The sequence below is a fragment of the Mobula birostris genome, chromosome 6, assembly GCF_030028105.1.
Source record: "Mobula birostris isolate sMobBir1 chromosome 6, sMobBir1.hap1, whole genome shotgun sequence".
NCBI lineage: Eukaryota > Metazoa > Chordata > Chondrichthyes > Myliobatiformes > Myliobatidae > Mobula > Mobula birostris.
The window spans coordinates 142,738,449-142,754,916 of NC_092375.1; the positions used below are offsets into that span (position 1 = coordinate 142,738,449).

The 16,468-nt window shown below is 39.6% G+C and overlaps 1 protein-coding gene across 5 annotated transcripts in view; it reads right to left on the reverse strand.

Moving 5' to 3' along the window:
* Positions 1-16,468, reverse strand: part of iqca1 (IQ motif containing with AAA domain 1) — a 192,034-nt gene that overhangs the window by 77,042 nt on the left and 98,524 nt on the right. For all 5 annotated transcript variants that reach the window (XM_072259601.1, XM_072259600.1, XM_072259599.1 and 2 more), the window contains exon 11: positions 12,614-12,709. In XM_072259601.1, coding sequence (XP_072115702.1) covers positions 12,614-12,709 — 96 coding nt within the window. The remainder of the gene's footprint in view (positions 1-12,613; positions 12,710-16,468) is intronic.

Below are 16,468 nucleotides of genomic sequence, written 5' to 3' on the forward strand. Positions count from 1 at the left end.
GACAAGTACGCTTAGCAGGCAGGTCAGAAGGTTATGTCACATGGATTCTGGATGAGCTAGCCAATTAGATGTATAATTTGCTCAACAGAAGAAGTCTGAGTTTGCTAGTGCAGGGGTAGTCTCAGATTGAAGGCATGTAACAAAAGATGTGGTACAGGGATTAGTGCTATCGTTTGACACATACTGTATATCAACAATATAGCTGAAAAGGTACCATAAGTGGCATTATTCGTAGGTGGAGTGTTTCAGAGTTAGTGGTACAAGTACATAATTCCCTGGAAGTGGCAACACAATTAGACAGTTTAGTGAAGGTGGCATGGGGTACGTTTTCCTTTATCAGTCAAGGCACTGAATAAAAAAATGGGATGTCGCATTGCAGCTGAACAAAACTGAAGTGAGATTGCAAATTCACATTGGATGGGCTGGGACTGTTTTCCCTGAACGGCACTTTATAGAGGTTTGTAAAATCGTGTGGGATATAGAATAGGTTACTTAGTCACAGATCCCACACCCCCTCCCCCTAAGTAAGAAGTCTGAAACTAGAGGGCATAGGTTTAAGTTAAAATATTTAAAGCGAGCGTGAAGGGCTGCCTTTTCAGACAGAGGGTTGTGGGTATGGGGAACAAGTTGCCAGAGGAAGCTGTAGAAGCAGGAACAATTACAACATTTAAAAGACATTTGGACAGGTACGTGGAGAGGAAAGGTTTAGACTGAAGTGGGTCAAATGCAGTGTAACGAGACTAGGTCAGGTAGACAAAGTGGTCAGCATGGATGAGTTGGCCAATGGCCTGTTTCCATGCTGCCTAATTCTTTGACTTCATGAAAGGGAACCAATATGCCTGTACAAACAGGTGCTCTCAGGTTAAGAGAATGCCAGCACAGCGAGTGAGGAGGCTACTTTGTATATTGAAAATCTTACAGGCACGTCCAGTGGGAAGAGCATACAGAGATAGATGAGGACGAATGAGATGGCTGGTCGGCTTAATTAGATTTACTTTAATGCAAGGAGCCTTAAGTAATCTGGTTGAGTGAAGAGTGTGGATCCCCACAAGAAAGCATAATGCTATTGCAATCACAGAAGGGCAGGACTGGCATCTAAATATTCTTCAGTGCAGAAGCTTCAGGCATGACAGAAGGAAATACTAAAGGGGATGAGGTGTTGCACTGCTGATCAGAAAAATCAGTATAGCAGTACTCAGGGAGGATATCCAGGAGGGTCTGGCCCACAGTATAGAAACTGGAAATAAGAATGAAGCAATCATTTTGATACTATTGGCTTTCCAATGAGTAGTAAGTGGGAATTAGCAGGACCACGATTTAAGTAAATTGCAGTGGGTGTAAAAGTACTAAGAGTGGTAGTAGTCGAGAATTTTAACTTTTCTATTATTGACTGTGATTACCTTAGCACAAGGGGCTTAATTAGGCGGAATTCGTAAATTGAATCCTTTTCTTAAAGCAGTATGCAGAGTCCAGCAAGGGATGGGCTGATTCTTGTATTAGGAAAAAGCTGTCAGGGAAAGTGATATTGATAGAAACAATGACAATATTTCAAAGGTAGTTCGACAGGTACTTGGACAGGAAGAAAAAGAAGGACGTATGCCAGGGCATTAATGTAGATTGGCATCATGGTCAACATGGACAATTTGGTCTGAAAAGGGCTTGTTTCTGCAGTGAGTTGAACATTATAGAGTACGCAACAGGTCCTTCTGCTCAGCTTGTCTATGTCAATTCAGGTGTTTCTTCAAACTGATCTTATTTGCCTCTTTTAGCCCATATCCCTAAACCTTTCCTGTCCATACGCAGCTCTATTGAAGTTCTCTAAATCATGTTTTTGCTGATAAGCTGCTGAGTTTACTCCTAATTTCTTTGTGTTAAATTTACTTCTTGTTTCTTTTCTTTATATTCAGTTTCATGACAACTGAGCTAAATCATGGCATAACTATGTAAATTGTATGCTTATGCTATGATATAGCTCAGTTATCATGGAACCGGCTACAATTGACATAGTGACGTCATCTGCTGCATGACGGATTCCAGACAGATAAAGCACTGTTACAGGCACTTGCACTTGGCCAACTTCCTGATGGTTACTAATCACACCATGAAGTAGTTGCTATAATGTACACAAAATAGCTTTTAAAAGCAATTTGTTCATAAAATACAGACGCAAATGGGTCTGATTGCTGGGCAAAAGATTCTATGAGAAAGGAAATCCATTCATGGTTAACTAAATATATTAAAGTGGGAATAAATTGAATGAAAAGGCCTTTAATTTTTTTTAAGGAGGAGCTGAAGACTGGGGTAATTTCAGAAAAGGACAGATGTCCAGCATTTATAGAATCTCTTGTCTCAATGTGAAGGAAGACTAAGATTTGTAAAAAAAAGAAATGCAAGAGTAAATATATTGAAGAACATAAAATTTAGATAGTAAAACTTCAAACACTTAATATAAATGAAGAGATCCGTAAAAGTAAACGTTCCTCACTCAGAAACTGAGCCGGGGTTAATGATACTGAGGATTAAGGAAATGTTGGAGACGCTAAATAAATATTTTACATTTGCTTCACAAAGGCTCAAAAACAAAGAATAACAAACAGTTAGGGAGCAAAAAGGGGGAAAGGAATTTAAAACAATTATCACTGCAGGAAAAAAACTACCAAGCTGACAAATCCCCATGAACTGATGTCTCTAAAAAAGGATAGTCTTTACAACTGTTCATGAGCTCTAAGATTCTGGAGGGATCTCAAGAATTTGAACAACCACATATGTAATACAGTATGAGTATTGAAGAAAGCTGGTTATTTAGGCTCTCTATGGGAAAATACTGGAGTCCGTTATTAAGGAAGTAGTAATAGGGCACACAGAAAATTATAGTTCTGTACGACAGAGTGAATGTTTATTTAACATTAAAATAATGTTTGACAATTTTATTGGAGTTCTTTAAAGACAGAGTCAGCAGTCCTGATAAAGGGAAGGCAAAATGTGTTACATACTTAGACTTGTTATTCCATATGATGTTACATACTAGTTTATAAGATCAGGGTTCATATTATTAGATGTAATGTATAGCACAGATGAAGAATTAGTTAACTGCAAATTAAAAAATCATATTTTTGGGTTGAAAGCTATACAAATGGAATCCAAATATGAGGTGTTGGTCTTCTAGTTAGAGTTTGGCAGTGCAGAAGCCCAAGGCCAGAGAGATCAGTGTAGGATTGGGAAAGGGAGTGAAAATAACATGCAACCAAAACCTCAAGATTGCTGCTGCGCCATCTGATATGAACACTGAATTTTCCAACAGTAGGTAACCTACACCTCAGCTTTAGAGAGGTGATCATACCACAAGTATAGGGAACAGGTAGTAGGGTGACCATCATTTCCTTGTATCTTGTTTTGGATACGGTTGGAGGTGATAGCCTTTCAGAGGAGAACAGCAGCAGCCAAGTCAGTGATAGTTCAACGGGCTCCGATGTACAGTAGGGAACAATGGAGTCAAGGCAGGCTGCTGTGGTAGGAGACTTTATAGTTAGCAACACAGATGAGAAAGTCTGCAAATTTCAGCAATTGCAGAATATTTTCAATGGAGAGGCAAATAATCAGAGGCACTCTGATTATTGGTACCAATGACACAGGTAGAAAAAGGTATGAGGATCTACAGTGTGAATATAGGGAATTGGCTAGGTTAAAAAGCAGGATCTCAGGGGTTTAATTATGATACCACACACTAGTAAGGACTTAGGCGGATCATCATCATCAGGTGCCATGTCAAGTTTGACCTTTCACTGCCATGGCCCACAAACTCCTGTTTTGGGTCAAGTGGATCAATTCATTGGTATTCATTTCCAGTTCTCTGGCTGCTGTCTCCATCATCATTTGTCTTTGTCTTCCTCTTGCTTTCTTCCCTTCAATCTTTCCCATAATTACCGTGCATCCTAACTCCTCTTTCCTAATCACATGTCCAATGAAGTTACATTGCCTTTTCATGATCTCATACATTATTTCTCTTTTTGTATTTGCTCTGTTCATGACATCCTCATTAGATATTCATTTCGTTCATGATATTCTTTGCATCCTCCTCAAAAACCACATCTCTGCTGCTACAATTCGTTTCCTCATGTTACTAGATATTGTCCAACATTCTGCGCCATATAACATATGTAGTGCTCAGTTATATTGGCTCGTATTTATCTAGGGGAAACCCTGTCTGCTGCCCACCTTGTCTCCCGGTTATGTCGGTTGCTGTACAACTGCCACCTGATTCAGCTTCAACCATCAATTATCAGCCAGCACACAATGTACGTTTTACCAATTACACTTTATAGATATTACTAGGTCTATGAGATTAATAGAAGTTCAATACAAAAAAGGAATGGAAAAGGCACCAGACTTATCAAAGTTCAATTTCTTCGTGCACACGTTGGAGCTCAGGACCCTCTTTGGGACCACTCTGACCCCTTTGACTCGCAGCTCAGGACCACCGGGAGTGATCAACCTGAGCTTTCCCCGCACGTCCGCCGTCCTCACGGTCTCTCCTCCAACTCCCCACCAAAAGCCCCTGGTTCCCAGTCATATGAGACACCACCCAGAGTGATCAACCTGAGCTTTCCCCGCACGTCCATCATCCTCACGGTCTCTCCTCCAACCCCCCGCCAAAAGCCCCTGGTTCCCAGTCATATGAGACACCACCCAGAGTGATCAACCTGAGCTTTCCCCGCACGTCCATCGTCCTCACGGTCTCTCCTCCAACTCCCCGCCAAAAGCCTCTGGTTCCCAGCCATATGAGACAGCATATCACCCCAAGAAAGAATACCATGGACACCCATTGGCTCATAGTACATCTGCTATCTGTTATAACCCAAGCAAAGTGCTAGCTGGAGACTTTCTCAGCATTTAACATAACATAGAAGCCACTTTAATTCACATACACAGCAACATTAAAGAATAACATAACAAAGAAGACATTTTAATTTTAACATAACAAAGAAGAAACCCCTTACACATAATTGGATAAATGTAACATTTCAGTACCCTGAGGCAGGTTGTCATGCCTAGTTTAGTATTGGTCAGTACACTCTTCATTCTCGTAAAGGTGTCTTTTGCCATCCCTATTCTTCTTTTGATGTCCATGTCGTACCTGCCATCTGATGTCACCCAGCTTCCTAAGTAGCAAAAGTTGTGTACTGTTTTATGTCTTCCCCATTTATTCTCAGCCTGCAGATAGGATTCTCCTTCTTTATTGGATCTCACCAAACATTGTCTTTTTGCAATTGATAGATTGACCTATTTTTGCACTTGCTTCAACAATTATATCAATTAAGTTTTGTAGTTCTTCCTCCGTACTTGCAATTAACACAGTGTCATCTGCACATCTGAAATTATTTTGGATCTCCCCCTCCCCCTCCAACTTTCAAATCTCTTACTCACTCTTCCTTCAGTTAGTCCTGACGAAGGGTCTCAGCCTGAAACGTCGACTGCACCTCTTCCTAGAGATGCTGCCTGGCCTGCTGCGTTCACCAGCAACTTTGATGTGTGTTGCTTGAATTTCCAGCATCTGCAGAATTCCTGTTGTTTGAAATTATTGATGTTTTCACTGCCAACTTTGATTCCCAAGATGTCTCTTATTTTTTGTAATATTTTTTCACTGTACACATTAAATAAATCAGGAGAGAAAACACACCCTTGTTTAACGCCTCTCTTGATTTTCGTAAACGGACTCACTTCTCCCTATTCTTACTGCGGCAGTTTGTTCCCAGTACAGATTTCTGATTAGGCAGAGGTCTTTCGAATCTAGATCTAGAGTTTCCTGTAATATTTCAAATAACTTAATTGTACTTCATTTTATCAAATGCTTTTGCGTAGTCGCTAAAACAAACTAATCTTTTTGCACTTGAATAGCTCGTTCTGAGAGTATCCTTAACATCAAGATTGCATTTCTGTTACCTTTGTCTTTCACAAAACCACATTGTTCTTTACCTATTTCAGCTTGTATCTTACTTTTAGCTCTTGTCATCAAAATTCTTAGAAGTATCTTGGTGATATGACTCATTAAACTTATGGTCCTATGTAATTCACATTCTATTGCTTCAGGTTTCTTAGGAAGAGTGATAAATAGTGATTTTTTTAATCTCTTCTGGCATTATTCCAGTCTCATAAATGTCATTGATTAAATCAGTAAGTTTTTAAATTCCATAATCTTCAAGGGCAATAATTTGTTCTATTACTAATTCATCAGGACCTGCTGCCTTTCCTTTCTTCATCTTATTTATTGCATTACGAACTTCAGACTTTAAAGTACTCGGACCTTCAATGTTTTTCTTAATTTCCAGTTTTTTGCCTCGATCGTCTTCAAACAATTCCTGAATATACTCAGTCCATCTGTTCATAGTCTCATCTTTTTCCATGATAATGGTACTGTCCTTTGCTTTCAAACATCCACCTGAAGAACTGAGGAGCTTTTTACCAGTGATATTCTTGATTTGTTGATGTAACCTTTTTGGATCAGCAATAGGGATTCTTTCTATTTGCTCACATTCCTGGTTTAACCATTCTTCTATGGCTTTTTGTCATAAGCTTTTAACTTTTTTATCTAAGGACTTGTATTCTATAGGATTTTCCTAGGCAGATAGGGCAGAGAAATGCTCAACAAAAGATCTGGTACAGAAGGGAAGGGTCCAAGTTCTTGGACAAAAGTGATCTCATCTGTGGCTGACATGACCTGCACAAGCAGGACAGGTTTCACCTGAATTGGAGTGGATCGGTAGGGCATGGGTACAATATCTCGGTAAGAAGATTTGCTAGAGCTCTAAACGTTTTAAATTGGTTTGGGATGGGACCCAAACCAGCATTTATTTTAATACAAGAAGCCAGACAGGGAAGGCAGACAAACTCAAGGCATGAATATACAGTATGCATGAGACTGTGAAATTATAACTGTTAGAGAAAAATGTTTGAGAGATGTGCAGGATTGGTAGCTCAAAGATCTGAAATGCAGATGCACAGACATGATAAAGGTAAGAGAAACGAGAGAATTACATCTTTGATTATAACAGTACTTAGAAGATATTCCTATGGGAATGTCTGATGAGGCTATGTGTATAGAAGTCGGGAGTAATACAGAAATGGTTATGTTGATGGTATCGTATTGCAGGCCTTCCCAATAGTAAGCAGGAATTAGAAGAGTAAATGAGTGGGGAAATCATGGAGAACTGTAGGAACAATAGGGTTGTAATGGTAGCCAATTTTAATTTCGCTTTACTGGAGTGGGACAGCTAAGGTGCTAGGGATTACATGGGCAGAACTTTTTACAAGTGTCTAGTAAAATTTTCTCAAGCATTACTAAGATGGCCCAACTAGAAAAGGGGCAATAGTCAACCTCTTGTTGGGAAAGGAGACTGGGCAAGTGGTTGCTGTCGGAGGAGGTGCACTTTGGGACGAGTTACTTTAATTCTATTAGTTTTTAAATATTCATGAAGAAGGTAGGATTGGTTCAGAAATTAAAGACCTAAATTTCTCCAAGGCCAATTTTGATGGCATTAAAGAGGAACTTGAAAAGTTTGATTGGGAGAGGCTATTAACAGGGAAAGGGATATCTGGCAGGTGAGAGGACTTTTTTAATGTGAAAACATTTTAAATGTGAGAGAATTTGAGGTCAATTAGAGTGAAGGGCAGGTCTGGCAGGGAACCCGGGATGAGATGGGATTTTCAGCAGGAAAAAGGAGTTTTGTTTCATGGATGTATAGGCAGCTGGGATCAAGCAAATCTCTTAAGTAGTATAAGGGTATTAGAAGAGTAAAAGAGGAACAAGTATTCTTGAAGATAGGGTAAAAGAGAATCCTAAGAGGTTTGATGTATATATTATGAAGATAGCGTAACAGAGAATCCTAAGAGGTTCCATAAGTATATTATGAGCAATATTAGGTTAAGTCATCTGACTTACGTTGTTTAAAGGCCAGCGGGGTGCAATTCAGAACCAACATGTTTCTGTAAGGAAGACAAACAAGGATGGCATGATTCAGGAACTCTGGGTGAAAAGAAATGTTGCAAATCTAATCAAAAAGGAAACGGAAGCATGTGTAAAGATTAGGAAGTTGTAAACACACAAAGCCCTTGAGGAATATAAAGGAAGCAGGAAAGAAATTAAACAGGAGGGCTAAAACAGGCCATGAAATATCCTTGGTAAGGAGAATCTCAAGGCATTTTATACATATTAGGGGCAGGAGGGCAACAACAACAAAAAAGGATGGGTTCCTCAAGGTCAAACAATGGAATTTATGTATGGACCCAGGGGAAGTGAGGGCTGCCCTAAATGAGTAAGGGAGGATATTGCTAGGTCTTTGTATCCTCTTTAGCCACAAGCAAGGTCCCAGAAGATTGGAGAAGGCCCAATATTGTTCATTTGTTTAAAAAGAGGAACAGGGAGGATCCCAGAAATTATATGCTGGCGAGGCTTAAACCAATGGTAAGAAACTTAATGGAGAAGATTCTTAGAGACAAGCTTTACTCACATTTAGAGAAGCACGGACTTACTAGGGATAGTCAGCATGGCTTTGAGCAGGAGAATCCTGTGTGACAAATTTGAGTGTTTGTTTTGAGGACGTAGCAAAGATTATTGATGATGATAGAATCAGAATCAGGTTTATTATCACCGACATTAGACGTGAAATTTGTTAACTTAGCAGCAGCAGTTCAATGCAATACATAATCTAGCAGAGAGAAAAATAAATAAATAAAATAAAACAAAATAAAAAATAAACAAGTAAATTAATTACGTATATTGAATAGATTTTTTAAAATGTGCAAAAACAGAAATACTGTATATTTAAAAAGTGAGGTAGCGTCCAAAGCTTCAATGTCCATTTAGGAATCGGATGGTAGAGGGGAAGAAGCTGTTCCTGAATCGCTGAGTGTTTGCCTTCAGGCTTCTGTATCTCCTACCTGATTGTAACAGTGAGAAAAGGGCATGCCCTGGGTGCTGGAGGTCCTTAATAATGGACGCTGCCTTTCTGAGACACCGCTCCCTAAAGATATCCTGGGTACTTTGTAGGCTAGTGCCCAAGATGAAGCTGACTAGATTTACAACCTTCTGCAGCCTCTTTCGGTCCTGTGCAGTAGCCCCTCCATACCAGACAGTGATGCAGCCTGTCAGAATGCTCTCCATGGTATAACCGTAGAAGTTTTTGAGTGTATTTGTTGACATGTCAAATCGCTTCAAACTCCTAATGAAGTATAGCCACTGCCTTGTCTTCTTTATGACTACATCAACATGTGGGGACCAGGTTAGATCCTCAGAGATCTTGACACCCAGGAACTTGAAACTGCTCCTCTCCCCACTTCTGATCCCTCTATGAGGACTGGTATGTGCTCCTTCGTCTTACCCTTCCTGAAGTCCACAATCAGCTCTTTCATCTTACTGACACTGAGTGCCAGGTTGTTGCTGTGGCACCATTCCACTAGTTGGCATATCTCACTCCTGTACGCCCTCTCATCACCACCTGAGATTCTACCAACAATGGTTATATCATCAGCAAATTTATAGATGGTATTTGAGCTATGCCTAGCCACATAGTCATGAGTATACAGAGAGTAGAGCTGTGAGCTAAGCACACACCCCTGCGGTGTGCCAGTATTGATCGTCAGCAAGGAGGATATGTTATCACCAATCCGCATGGATTGTGGTCTTTTGGTTAGAAAGTCAAGGATCCAATTGCAGTGGGAGGTACAGCCCAGGTTCTGCAACTTCTCAATCAGGATTGTGGGAATGATGGTATTAAATGGTGAGCTATAGTCGATGAACAGCATCCTGACATAGGTGCTTGTGTTGTCCAGGTGGTTTAAAGCCCTGTGGAGAGCCATTGAAATTGCGTATGCCGATAGGACAGTGGACGCTATCTTCATAGATTTCAGCAAAACACTGTGAAATCTCCTTCATGATAGATTGGTCTGAAAGATTAAGTCATATGAGATCCAGAGTGTGTCTGAAAGCTGGATTCAAAATTGGGTTAGTCAGGAAGATAAGAGGGTTGCAGTGGGAGGCACTTCACTAACGGGAGGTCTGTAACCTGTGGTGTTCTCTAATGATCACTGCTGGGGCTTCTGTTGTTTGTAATATACCATATATAAACAACAGATTGCAGGAAAATTGGTGGAATTGTGGATAGCAAGGAAACTTGTCAAAGGATGCAGCAGGATATAGATCAGTTTCAAATGTGGGCAAAGATACAGAAGATGGAGTTATATCTAGAAAATTGTGAGGTGATGCATTTTGGATGGTCAAATGCAAGAATCAGATTCCAGTAAACAACAGGAATTCTGCAGATGCTGGAAATTCAAGCAACACACATCAAAGTTGCTGGTGAACGCAGCAGGCCAAGCAGCATCTGTAGGAAGACGTTTCAGGCCGAGACCCTTCGTCAGGACAGATTCCGGTATTCATATTCAAGCTTATTTATCACATGTACACTGAAACATACAGTGAAATGCGTTATTTGCATTAACAACCAAAACACTCAACGATGTGCTGGGGTCAGCTCACAAATGTTGCAACATACTCTGACACCAACACAAGCATGCCTACAATGTTAAGTAGAACAACCCAAGGAGTTACAACAAGAACAACGGAACACAAAACATACATAAAATACTGGAAGAACTCAGCAGAACAGACAGATTTTTTTCCGGTCCTGATGAAGGGTCTCGGCTTGAAACATCAATTGTACATAAATGCAGCCTGACCTGCTGAGTTCCTCTAGCATTTTATCTGTGTTGCCTGGATTTCTAGCATGTCCAAATTTTCTCATTTTTGAACAACGGAACATAACAAGGCAACAACAGCAAAATAATCCTGTGTTCCACCTTACTACCCACCCACCCACTCACACCCATCAACAGGCTTCCCCAAGGACAGGTGCCTCTGGACCTAAGCTACGGAGAGAAGGAGGAAATGAGACACGTCAGGCTGGGGGTGAATTTGTGAACTGGGTCGTGGAATACTGCAAATTTACAGAGGACAGCATGTAGGAAATGGCAGGACCATTGGAGCACTGACATACAGAAGAATGTTCAGGTGCATCTCCATAGATCCGAGAAAATGGAAACAAAAGTGGATAGGTGATATTAAAAAAAAAGTCATTGGTCTATGAATTGAATATAAAACTTGCTAAGTCACATTATAGCTATATAAATCTTTAGTTTGGCCACATTGGAGAATTGAGTGTAGTTCTGGTTGCCATGCTATAAGTAGGATGTGGAGGTTTTTAAGTGGGCATAGGGTTTTAAGTAAAGGCTGATTTATACTTGTGCAAGAAATCGACGCCATAGGTACGGCGTAGCCGCAAACCCTACGCAGTGCCTATGCGGATCCCTACGTTGTAGCCTGACACGCACCTCTCCCAAAATGTAACTATGCGTCACGGCAACACAGACCACAACAACCGTGATTGGTCCGTTTGGTAGCATCGCATTTCCTCCTACGCTGCAATAGCTTCCCACTAGCGACTGAAAGACAGGGAAGGAACTCTGGCTGCAATGCTTTCCATAAAGCTTTACAGACCTCCGAAATTATGGAGGACACATTTCGCTTTTACGAAAAAAGACGCTCACTTTAAACTTGTTTACCCCGAGAAACACTACCATGACCATGAAGCCTTGCACCGGCAGGTGTGTGCGCATGCATGACGTGCGAATACATGACGTGTACATACGTCTATGTGCCTGAATTGCAGAGCAACGCAGACACACCAATGCACAAGTATAAATGCTCACAGCAGCGTAGCCAACCTGAGTAGGCTACGGCGTAAGCTGGTACGCACAAGTATAAATCAGCCTTTAGGGTTAACAAATTTCATGACACATGCCGGTGATAATAAACCTGATTCTGAGAAGTGGTTCACCAGCATGTTTCTTGGATTGGTATGTAATACCTATGAGGAGTGATTAGACAAACTTGTTACCTCTGGAGCCTCAGAGGCTGTGAGGCAACTTGTTTGAAGTATATTAATTTATAGAAGTCATACAAAGGGTGCATAGTCTTTTTCCCCACATTGGAAATGTTGGATACCAGAGGACATCGATTTAAGTTGAGAGGGGAAAAGTTTAAAAGAGAATTACTGTTTTTTAAACAAAGGGACTGGCAAGAGCTGCCAGGAAGATGGTAGAAGCAGATACTACACCAATGGTTAAGAAGCATTTAAGCAGACACATGATCAAACAGGGAATAGAGGGATATGGACTATGTGCAGTTGGATTGCATCAATTAATCTGCATCATGGCCTTGGCACAGAATTGAGCGCCATAGGGCCTGTTCCTATGTATATTATTCTATGTTCCACAATATTGTAAGCACAATGCTCTTACAGCTTGGAGCGTCAGAATTCAATTCCGGCAGCATCTGTATGTTCTTCCTGGTGACAGGTGGGTTTTCTCCAGGTGCTCCATTTTCCTCCCACAGTCCAAAGATGTTCCAGTTAGTGGGTTAATTGGTCATTGCAACTTGTCCTGTGATAAGGCTAAATTGGTGCTGCACATTGGCCCTGAAGGGCCTGTTGCACAGTATCTCTAAATAAAATAAATAAATACTGTAAATAAAAAATAAAACAAAGACATCCCACGCACTTACCTTCTTCCTATCTTTCTTTTCTTTCTTCTTCGTACTTTTAGCCCTGTCCACTGCCATTTTTAAATTTTTCAGCTCCTGTCTCATTAGTTCATCAACCTGCAACATGTGCAAATAATGACTCTACATTATTAACAGTTACCTTTCTGTATTATCAGTTCTATCTGATTAATTCATAATTAATTTGTATGCTGTGTACTGTTGTTGTGTCACTGATTTAATAGCATCCACTACCTTGAACAAAACTGAAATTCTCATGACCAACATGGTTGTATACCTGCCAGAAAACAGGTAGTTAACATGAATCAATGCCAACTAGATTTCAATCTCACAGATTGAAATTCAACTAGCATAACTTTGCTCATTTCTCATAACAGATCTATGAAACCAAATGCATCAATCAAAAGTGTATATATTGTGCCAAGTTCAAAGTATATTTATTTTCAAAGTATGTGTACTATATACAACCTTGGGATTCAACTCCTTACAAGCAGCAACAAAACAAAGAAACCCAATACAGGTGATTCAGAAACTCAACTTCGAAAGGGAAGTTAGAGTGATCATTTTCAAGAAATAGTATGTTTAATAGAGTAAATAATGATTGTGTTTGCTGCCAGCAAGTTGTCACTGTGCTTCACTGGTGTTGTCAATATTTAAGTTATCAGTAAACTTAGATCTGTGGTTTTCTAAACTGTCATTCAACTCATTTGTCAAGATGGCGAATAGTTTAAGGCCTAGTTAGTTAGATACTTGCTAGTCACATCTTGTTTATTTGAGGTAACCATGCCTCATGTCTCCTGATGCTAATTAAAATTCAAAATTGATGCAGGAATTGGCACATAGGATCAGAAGTGGGGTAGTTTATAGCTTATTTTGTGGAAATTTCAGCAGCATTGTTACTTTGTAAAAAAAAATATACATATTTTGTCATGACATTCAATAGTCAAATAAGGATTTAAATCAATGACCATGGAGACGTAAAGGACTGCAGATGCTGACATCTCAAGCAACATCTGAGCTGCTAGAGGAACTCAGTGAATCAGGCAGCATCTATGGAGGGAAACAGACAGTGACCCTTTGGTTGAGACACTTAGCTAGACTTCCAGATCAGTCCAGATGAAGGGTCTCAACCCGAAATGTTGACTGTCCATTTCCCTGCATTGATGCTTCCTGGTCCACTGAGTTCCTCCAGCATCTCTTGTGCTGCATGAATGCAGACACGGCTTCTTGGCCTGCCACTGAGTTTATTTGCATTCATCTTTGATCATTGAATTCTACAGAAAGCAGGAAATAACAGAAAATTAAACTGTTGAGAACCTACCTTAGGTTGTTAGATTTTATTAGATATTCAAAGTAGTTAATAAAGAAAACTAGATGTCATATAAAATTCTCAAATTACTATCATCTATGATAGAGTGAAGCTAATTATGAAATGAACTCTAAAAGGATTTTGCCCTTTAAGTAAAATTACCATTAAGTTCATTCTCAAAACACAGAAAATTAATATTGAGAGAATAAATAGTGAAACAAAATTAAAAAATGCACAGCTATAAGTGTTTAGTTACAGTACCATAATTAATTTGGAATTTTTCAAGCCACATCTTTCTATGTGCAACTATCTCTAAAAACAAGCAACAGGTCATCTTCCCTACCCCGGCACTGCTCATTACTAAATTATATCTGGACTGTCATGTGGAGAGCACCCTGTAATAAATTATGATCTACTTTAGAAGTAATTTAAACAATTAAACAAACATACTTCTAGAGTGGAGAGGACATCCGCTGATCGGGGTTGACCATAGACCATGTGTCCTGTCTACGTGATATGCAAGCTAGTACCCAAGCCAGGGCAGTATGATATGGAGAGCAAGCTGTTCCAGAGTGGCATGACAAGATAAATTCTAATATACATGTACTAGAATTAAAAAGAACTGACACAAATACGCACAAGATGCTGGAGGAACTCAGCAGACCAGATAGCATCTATGGAAAAGAGTCCTGATGAACTCGAAACAACAACTGTTTACTCCTTTCTATAGATGCTGCCGGGCCTGCTCAGCTCCTCCAACATTTTGTGTGCGTTGCTTGGATTTTCAGCATCTGTAGATTTTCTCATGTTTGAACTGACAGTAATTGCAAGGCAGGGTATGACAAATCACAAGGAAAGATACTTGTTATAAATACATATCAATTTTGATTGAGTGTATATAAATAGGCTGACTGGAAATATCGAATATTCTTTGTAAGAATTTTTAAAAAATTATACAAGCATACATAGATAAACCCATCTTTCTCTAAGGTACAGTTATAATGATCCAAAACGTCGACCTGTCCTCATCTAATTGACTTTCCTTCAAGTATTGGCTGACATGGTTAATAGAGCAAGGTAAGCCTGGTGGGAGTCATGCTGAACAATTCCCTTTGACTCAAGTATACAGGGAAAACTTTAGTGTTTTCTCTGCTAATTGAGCAGACATCAACTATCTCAGCAAAGACTGGAAGTCAATCAAGTTCTTCCCTGCTTTCTATGGCTCAGTGCCACACTAGATGAAGTCACACTGTCAGCATGAGAAGATCCCATAAGGAATCTAGATCCATGATTCCTGTGCTTTTTCTGTGCATCCATCCTATTCTTTTTCTTTCCCTTTGTCATCTTTTACTGTTTCTTAATATAGTTCTGTTCTATTCTCTCTATCCAGCATGCCCGCCCTCAGTTTTTCTGAAACAGAATTATTGCATCAGTAAGCTATCAAATCAGGTACAAATGGTAGGGCTTTCATTTAACAAAATAGGATTCCATTAATTACTTACATTGTCTAGTTTTAATTTAATCACATAGATGGCTGGGCAGAATTTGATATATCACTTACACATCCAATGTGTCACACAGTCACTCCTTGTGTTTAGTTACAACCATCATATTTTGCATTACAATGTTTTAATACAAAATATGATTATCATGCTATTAATAATTTTATAACTGATTGACAACCCTGAATATCAAATCAATAGATTTGTTTTTAAGCAAAATGTAGTTAGTAAATTTGACTCTAGATGTATTTTTCATTTCAATATAATATTTAAGACAATTAATTTAAGAAACAAGTTAGAGACATAGAGAAATACAAAACAGAAGTATAGTTCAGCCCATCTAGTCCTTGCTGATACCATTTAAACTGCCTACTCCCATTGACCTGCACGGGGACCATAGCCCTCCATATCCCTACTATCCATGTACCTAGTCAAACTTCTCTTAAACGCTGAAATCAGCCTTACATGCACAATCTGTGCTGGAAGCTCATTCCACATTCTCATGACCCTCTTGAGTGCAGAAGTTTCCCCTCATGTTCCCCTTTAACTTCTCACCTTTCACCTTTAACCCATGACCTCTGGTTGTAGTCCCACACAACCCCAGTGGAAAAAGCCTGCTTGCATTTACTATATATATGAGTGTGTGTGTGTGTGTGTATATATATATATATATATATATATACACACACACACATACACACCAATCATAATTTTGTATACCTCTATTAAATCTTCTCCCAATCTTCTACATTCTAAAGAATACAGTCTTAACCCATTCAATCTTTCCTTATAACTCAGGTCCTCCAGACCTGGCAACATCCTTATAAACTTCCTCTGTACTCTTTCAAGCTTGTTTACACCTTTCCTGTGGGTACTGTAGGTGACCAAAATTGCACACAATGCTCCAAATTAGGCCTCATCAATATCTTACACAACTTCAACACAATATCCCAACTCCTGTCTTCAATACATTGATTTATGAGGGCCAATGTGCCAAAAGCTTTCTTTGTGACCCTTTCTACCTGTGACTCCACTTTCAACGAATTA